The 8,514-nt window shown below is 35.0% G+C and overlaps 1 protein-coding gene across 1 annotated transcript; it reads left to right on the plus strand.

Annotated features, from left to right (window-relative positions):
- Positions 1 to 5,140: 5,140 nt before the first annotated feature.
- Positions 5,141 to 6,988, plus strand: LOC108045247 (fibrinogen-like protein 1). Its single transcript, XM_017124516.2, has 3 exons — positions 5,141 to 5,468; positions 5,783 to 6,729; positions 6,790 to 6,988. Exons 1-3 carry the CDS (start codon positions 5,148 to 5,150, stop codon positions 6,914 to 6,916), a joined length of 1,395 nt encoding a protein of 464 aa, XP_016980005.2. The 5' UTR covers positions 5,141 to 5,147; the 3' UTR covers positions 6,917 to 6,988.
- Positions 6,989 to 8,514: the final 1,526 nt, after the last annotated feature.

Consider the following 8,514-nt stretch of genomic DNA (forward strand, 5'->3'; position numbering starts at 1 on the left):
TTAGTTAAAATTTGTTAAATAATTTCAAATGTTACCTTAAAATTATACGATAATATATGTTACTGTTAGGAATAATAAAATAGATTGTCTATTAAGTATTAATCTAAATATATTAGAGATTTACTCGGTCAATTGAAAATTTGGAAATTATTTTCCAGCTGCGTTGGACTTATAGAGGACCGACTGCGCCATCGTATCGATAAGTTTCTGATGGCTTTGTTGTGTTCCACTGCAGGCACGTTTCGTTGGACTGGGCCGGCAATTAGCCACGAATAAAATAAAATGAGTGCTTACTGCACTGACAACATTTACCCAAATTAGCCGCTAAACACAGAAATAAAAAGCCAACATCAAGTCGTTTAATTGGGCAGCATCCATGTGGCCATGGTGGAATAAAAGGAGCAGCCAGTCGGCCAGTAGAGCCAAGCCATATTAGTGCCCGCGATGATGATGGTGGCAATTATGCATGGGAGGGGGTGGAGGTTTTCCAGTGGGCGGGGGCTTTTCCTTTGGGTGGCGGCGGTGCTGAAAGTGCTTTTGTGGGTGTTGCTGTGTATGTGTGTGTGGTGTGTGTGCGGCACCACTTGGTCAACTGCACGTGCGGCTATCGCGAAAGCCGTACAACGTTGGGCAGCTGCAAAATTCAATTTGGCTATGCGCAAAAAATTAGCAACAATTTCCTAAAAATACAATGAGAGAGGCCTGTTCCCCCTTCCAACCCACCAAAAAAACCCCACTTTTCAATGGCTGCAACAACAAACAAAAGCGTCAACAGGCACGCAATATAATTGAGTGGATGCCAAAGTGTGGGTGTTGGGGGTTTGACAGAGAAGGGGATATGCAGAAAAGAAAGAGATAGCAAAGAGTGTGCGACGGCACGCGCTGTGAAAATGCGAAAATGGGCTTAGTTCAGCCGACTGTATTTTCCTATGCTGTCGATGACTAAGAAAATGCAAACATCGAGCTGGCATCGAAGGCCTAAAGTTTTTTCTAGTATCACTTTGGGAATGTTTTCCTTTTATAAATAGTTGAAAAGTCTGTTAAATTTTAAGCTGACAACCTTGGCTATAAATAAGATGATATTTATTGGTTAAAATATTGAAAGTTTAGATATTAGGTGAACATGTGAAATAAAGTTGGATTATGCAAAACTCTTTATTACCAAATCCAAAAGAAGAATTGGATTGATTTAACAATAAAGGTAAATAATTAAAAATACAATTAGTGATAACGTTATAATTTGTCATAATAAATATGAAAAGTTAATCCATTTAATATTAAAACAAGAAAGGAAAGCTAACTTCGTGCGGAGCCGAAGTTGAAATACCCTTGCACAATATTCTGTAAATTATATTCTCCAAACTTATTCATATGATACATTCTTAACACTCATAAAAATCCCAACTTCCTAACTTTAAAAACACCAAAGTTATGGCATTTCCACTCGTTCAGTTATATGGCAGCTATAGAATATATTCGGCCGATCCTTATGAAATTTGGTATGTCGGATTGATTGGTCAAAAATTAAATCCATAGAAAATCCAAACTTCCTAACCTTACAACCACCAAAGTTATGGTATTTCCGATCGTTCAGTTATATGGCAGCTATAGGATATAGTCGGCCGATCCTTATGAAATTTGGTAAGTCGGATTGATTGGCCAAATATAAAACCCATAGAAAATCTCAACTTCCTAACTTTACAAACACCAAACTTATGGCATTTCCGATCGTTCAGTTATATGGCAGCTATAGGATATAGTCGGCCGATCCCGGCCGTTCCGACTTATATACTGCGTGCAATGGAAAGAAGGATGTGTGCAAAGTTTCAATTCGATATCTTTAAAACTGAGAGACTAGTTCGCGTAGAAACAGACAGACGGACAGACAGACGGACAGACAGACGGACAGACGGACAGACGGACATGCTTATATCAACTCAGGAGGTGATCCTGATCAAGAATATATATACTTTATAGTGTCGGAGATGTCTCCTTCAATGCGTTGCACACTTTTGACCAAAATTATAATACCCTCTGCAAGGGTATAAAAACACAATTCTTTAAATGAAACATATATTTGAGTTCTAATATGATGTGTGCCAACCAAATTTCAACCGAATTTGTAACCATTATCCCGATACCCTCAACAAAAAGTATTGCATGCAAATATTTAAACTTCACATAACAAATACCACAAATAAATGTAATGCTTAGAAAATTGATTTTTTTTTTGGCATATGCATGGTATATATAAACAGATTACAGTGGTTATTAAATTCTTTAAAATATATATTTGCTGAACGAAAATTTTGTCACTGGTTTCATCAAGAATGCTTGCTAGTTTTGTTTCGTCTCTATGAATTTCCAATCGGGCTTGGTAAAATTCTCAATCGGTTGACATGATTTGGGGAATGGTTTATTTGGTTCGGCATTTCTCGGATTGTATACGCAATATATCGAAGCTGCACATATACATCGGGTTTCAAAAATACATGTTCCGTTGCAGCTTAGGCAATGACCGGGACACCTTTTTAAGCATTCGGAATGAGATTGATAGTTAAAAGGCGATGGATGATTTTTAGGATCACATGGAGTTAAGGCCACAGCTATATCATGTCCCAAGAATGTAGGCTTCCATCCAAATGGAATTATGTTTGGAAATAAAATCGTCAGAATCGGAGGTAATGCGTATACTGATGTAAAAATCACCAAAAAGCTCACACAAGCAAGAACTACTAAGTAAATATAGAAAACATAAGTATAAAAATAATGTTTTATTTTAAAAATCTTACGCTTCATTTCTCTGTCAGATTTAACAATAATGCAGTTTGAGGGTCAAAGACACAGCAATGCTCTCTCGTTCAACGTAGAGTAATTGAATACACAATAGTTGCTTGAGTACTGGCATTTATTGAAGCACAAGCTGGGCTTATATACACGGATTCAGAGTCAAGGTTGGCTCCAGACAAAGAAGACGCCTGCACTTAGAAAAAAAACTTTTATTTGTGTTTTGATTTTTTTTTAAAACATACAATTTTTGACCTAGATAGATAGATAAATAGAGATATATGAATTTCGTTCGATTCTTTCCGTTTTGTTATCGGTAGAGTGTTATTGGTTGAGCTATTTTTTATGATTCTTTAATAAATACATTAGGGTTGTTGATAATATATCAAAATATCAATATATCGATATTTTTTCCTAAAAATTATATATTTATATCGTGATTTTTTATTTGCCCAAATATCGGAATTACGATATTTTTTGATATCATCGACTGAAAGAATTCAGGGTCGAAATAAAAAATTGAGTGTAAAATCAAACTATACGGATGACTGACGCACACATAACGCAAAGGGTGTTATTAAAATCCCTAAACCCTGCATACTGGTCATAAAATATGTATAATAAAATACTATTGTTTTTAAAAAGAAACTTATTGTCTTTTTATTGTGGGCGGTCAATTTTTTCATTTAACACAAAAAATATCAAATATATCAAATATATCGACATTTTTATGCGATATTTTAAATATTATCATTTTTTTTTTTGATAAAAAAAATATCATCGATACGATATTTTTAAAATTTTCGACAACCCTAAAATATATGTCTTAGTGATTTTTTTCAAACCAAAATCCAACCGAATTTGAATGGCTTTTCAGTTGAAAGAGTTTTCTGTAGCACTCCAGATACAGAGCGATTGGATTAACTGTTGGAAGATGAGAAAGTTGATAAGAAAGAACCGAAAATCATTAAGCTTAAGACTTATAGGTATCTTATAGTCAGGAAACTCGACCATATTAGGCCAGAAACAAAAAAAACGAGAAAGTATACCCTTGCAGTTATTACAAAACGACTAAATTTCGATTTCTATGCCTATATTACTAAAAACAATGAAGCTATGTCGATTATGCGCTGCATTTGCCATCGTTTTTATTGCAGCTATATAAAATTGTTATCCGATCTTGACAAACTAAAAGAGTAATTCTGATATAGTAAATAATTACTATATCTTAAAAAAATATTTTAATAACAGAAAAAAAGCAAATTAAATTTTTTTTTTTTTCTTGATCAGGGTCACTAGCCGAGTCGATATAGCCATGTCCGTCTGTCCGTCTGTCCGTCCGTATGAACGCTGAGATCTCGGAAACTATAAAAGCTAGAAGATTGGCATTTTGCATGCAGATTCTAGGAGTTCCTACGCAGCGCAAGTTTGTTTCAAAAAGGTGCCACGCCCTCTTTAACGCCCACAATAGCTTATATACGATTTTAAAAATTTAAATATTTCGGAAAATGCAGTTTTATTGTGTTTATCAATACCTATCGAAATGTAGAAGAAATTTTTTAAATCGGACCATTCGTTAAAAAGTTATGCGTGATCAAAGTTTCTATCTCCATCTCCCTCGCACTCCCTTTACCTGAGTAACGGGTATCTGATAGTCGGGGCACAAGACTATAGCGTTCTCTCTTGTTATTTTTAATTTTTTTGATTTTCCTATGGGAGCTATGGATGTCCGATTTTAATTTAATTAAAACTGTAATTCCATAATATTTAAATATTATCAAATCCCAAAAATTAAAATAAAAACAACAAAGTATATTTTTTAAATTTTTTCCGATTGTTCCTTTGGGAGCTAAATGATATAGTCGCCCGACTTATATACTACCTGTAATAGAAATACATCTTTTGGGAAAGTTTCAAGCAGATCGCTTTAAAACTGAGGGCAGACGGACATACATACATATATGTATGTACTTTATAGGGTCGGAAATGTCTCCTTCATTACGTTGCAAACTTTTGACGGAAATTATAATACCCTCTGCAAGGGTATAAAAATCTTCAAAATACAAACTATGCGATTATCACCCTTTTTTTTGGCTTCCAAATAATTTGAAAAAACAACTAAAGCGCAAATAAGCGATAACATTACCTCATTTCTATTTATATTCTAGTCCATACATATACATATTTGGTGATTTGGGTTTTTTCAATTGTTGGTCGACGGATGAGAGACTTGGACAGCCACTTACTATAGATAAGAATATGTTATATTTTCTAATATTTTAGGCTCGTTGTTTCTTCAACTTATAGCTACGTTTCAGTAAACTTTTTAAATTCGATTTGAGTAGATGGAACATCTCAAAATGCTGAGGCTATTATCCTATTTGCTTGGCTTATTAAGTGTACGAGGAGTAATTGGGTTCAATTCAAAGGATCAGTCGTCGTGTGTTCTCCAAGATGAACCGAAACAGTGTGGTTCCTTTTGCCTGACCACACTCAGCCCGCTTTTCGACCATTCTAGCAATATCCGAAAAAGGTTGGATGCAATCGAGGCAGGGCTGAAGGCCGGATTCGATTCGAGACTCAAGCAGGAACTCATCACAAAAGAAGACTTCGCGAATTCAATTCATGCTCTGCAGGCCAAACTGGATGCGAGATTTGACAGAATGGAGGAAGCTAGGACGGTGAGTTACTGATAGCAGACTTACAGACAGACATTCAGACTGACAGACATATAGAAATCCTAGAAATTGATTATCTCAGTTTATAGATAAATTTAATGTACACAATTATAACAGTTTTTTTTTTTTAGTAAATTAGTATAATACTGCAACGAAAGTTCATTGCAATTTTTTTTAGTTTGTTTTAAATCGACGCTGACAATGTTATCAATACTTTCTTTTGTAAGCTCAATTAAGATTTATTGCAACTAATTGAAATATTGAAAACGAAAACAATGATTATTATATTATCGCCTGTTCTAATTCATTTTTTACAGATACAAATAACAGCCGATGCCAACGATGATCTCAAAAGCCAAGTTAATACTTTGAATGACACCATACAAAAATTGGAGAGTCAGTTAGAAATATCCAAAGGTCAAATCAAAAGCAAAGAAGATATTTTAAATGTGAAAGAGGAGCAAATCCAAAGCCAGCATGAACACCTTAAAAATAGAGATGAACTAATCTCGACCCTTACGACTCAAATTAATGCGATTAATGAAACAAAATCAGAAATAAATGACATGTTAAAAATGTCCGAGGGTCAAATCAAAATAAAAGAAGATATTTTAAAAGTGAAAGAGGAGCAAATCGAAAGCCAGCATGAACACCTTAAAAATAGAGATGAACAAATCTCTGACCTTAGGAATCAAATTAAATTGATTGAGAAAACAAAATCAGAACTATATAGTCAGCTTTCCGACTTGCATAAATATTATGACATTTTACCTGACTCTTGTCCCAGTGGCAGTCCCAATGGGATTTACCAAATAAAGCTTCGGGGTCTTGAAGCATTTAAAGTGCCATGTGCGACGTCTCCACCTGGTTATACTGTGATTCAGAGGCGCATTGACGGATCCGAGAACTTCAATCGAACCTGGGAGGAATACAAAAATGGATTTGGGAATGTCAGTGCAGAATTCTTCATTGGGCTGGAAAAATTGCATCGGATGACTGAGGCACGACCCCACGAACTCTACATTAAACTTGGGAATGTTAATGGATCCACCGGCTACGCTCATTATGATGACTTTAAGATTGGGAGTGAGGAGGAATTGTACGAGTTGAAGAATCTAGGGAATTATTCTGGTGAAGCCGGAGACTCCCTTAAATACAGTATGAACCAAAAGTTCTCCACATTTGATCGGGATAATGACAATATCGTTGGTTTCAATAGTGCCTCTTTCTTTGGTGCATGGTGGCAGAATATCTATTCGAAAAGGTATACCTGTTTATTTATGCTCTTATTAAATCTTCTTACTATAATCACTTAAAATTACAGTTCGCTCAATGGAAAGTACTTCAAAGATGGCAGAGGTTGGGGTGGAATTTATTGGCAGTCATGGCATGAAAATAGGTATGAATCATTTACCTTTGTCGAAATGATGATAAGGCCCAAGACCTTATGAGTCGCACTGTTTAAGTATGAAATATTTTAAAATTAATAAAAGATAATAGATCTACATATACTGTACTCCTAATGCTGTCTGTTATTAATTTTTCTTGATGAAATGGGAGATTTGATAAAGTGTTTGAGATTATTTTACAACTGATGTGCGTATTTTAGGAATATAAACTACTATGCAAGTTTCCGCTTTACTTTTCATTCGGATGCCGTTTGCCATTGTTATTAATTTACATATTTATAAGTTTTTGTTAAGTCATTATGATGGGTACGTAATAAAAGGCTGCACGGCCGCATTCAAAACGGCTTTTGAGACATTCATCTGCCAATGAGTTGAATGAATTCTGCTGCGAATTGCACAAATTGTATTCTGAGTATTCAGTCAATTCTATGCTTCATTCATTCATTCATTCCGTTTTGCACACACATTCATTCAATCCCATTTCATATGAATATTCACAATTGCGCTCAAATGAGAATACAGTGCGATGCGAACTCGATTAGTTGAATTGTGCTCAAATTAGAGTACACAACTGAAGAGTACTGAGAGTACTAAAATTTGAGTGCAGCCGTGCAGCTCTCTAGTACGTAAGGGAGTTTGGGGAAATGATCTGGATAAGGTTACCACACTGATACTATTATTCTTGGGTCCGCACATTGGAGGTGGTTGCTCCCAAGGGGCAAAGTCAAGGCAACGATAGCACTTCTGCTCTGGTGTTGAATGTGATTCCCGAAATCAATGAAAATACCGGAAGACGGTGGCTACAAACATACTTGCGCACAGATAAGCACTTTCAGTAGCATCTGAAGATCATTCTGCGGTTCTAGATTATCAGCTAGCTAGACACATAAATATACACTCATACCAAAATTAACCCTAACAAGAAAGAAAAGCTAGCTTCGGGCGGAGCCGAAGTAAAAATACCCTTGCAGAATATTCTGTAAATTATATTCTTCAAAATGATTCATATGATGCATTCTTAACACTCATAAAAATCCCAACTTCCTAACTTTACTAAAGTTATGGCATTTCCAATCGTTCAGTTATATGGCAGCTATAGAACATAGTCGGCCGATCCTTATGAAATTTGATATGTCGGATTAATTGGCCAAATATAAAACCCATAGAAAATCCCAACTTCCTAACTTTACAAACACCAAAGTTATGGCATTCCCGATCAATCAGTTATATGACAGCTATAGGATATAGTTCCTATAGAGCACCTTTGGGGGAAAATGAAGAAGAGGATTGGTGGGTTTAAGTCCAAAACTAGGGAAGACTTGTGGAAGAAAGTGAATTCCAAATGGTACTCCATTGAACAATCAATTTGTGCAAATTTGGTGGATTCAATGGGACACCGGTGAACTATATATTAAAGTTACCATCTAAACTAATAGGCTTTGAAGCTACAAAACAGTTTTTCATAGAATTAACTCAGTCGTTTCTATTATTTTTTCCAGGCCTAAAAATTTAAAAAATTATTTTTTAGTTCATACCGTTTTTTGAAAATTATTGTTTTGGTATATTTTGACACATAATTGTATCGACTATCAATCAAAATTATTAAAATTAAAAAATAAAAAAATTGACTTAAGAAAAGT

The sequence above is a fragment of the Drosophila rhopaloa genome, unplaced genomic scaffold, assembly GCF_018152115.1.
Source record: "Drosophila rhopaloa isolate 14029-0021.01 unplaced genomic scaffold, ASM1815211v1 contig_115, whole genome shotgun sequence".
Classification (NCBI taxonomy): Eukaryota; Metazoa; Arthropoda; class Insecta; order Diptera; family Drosophilidae; genus Drosophila; species Drosophila rhopaloa.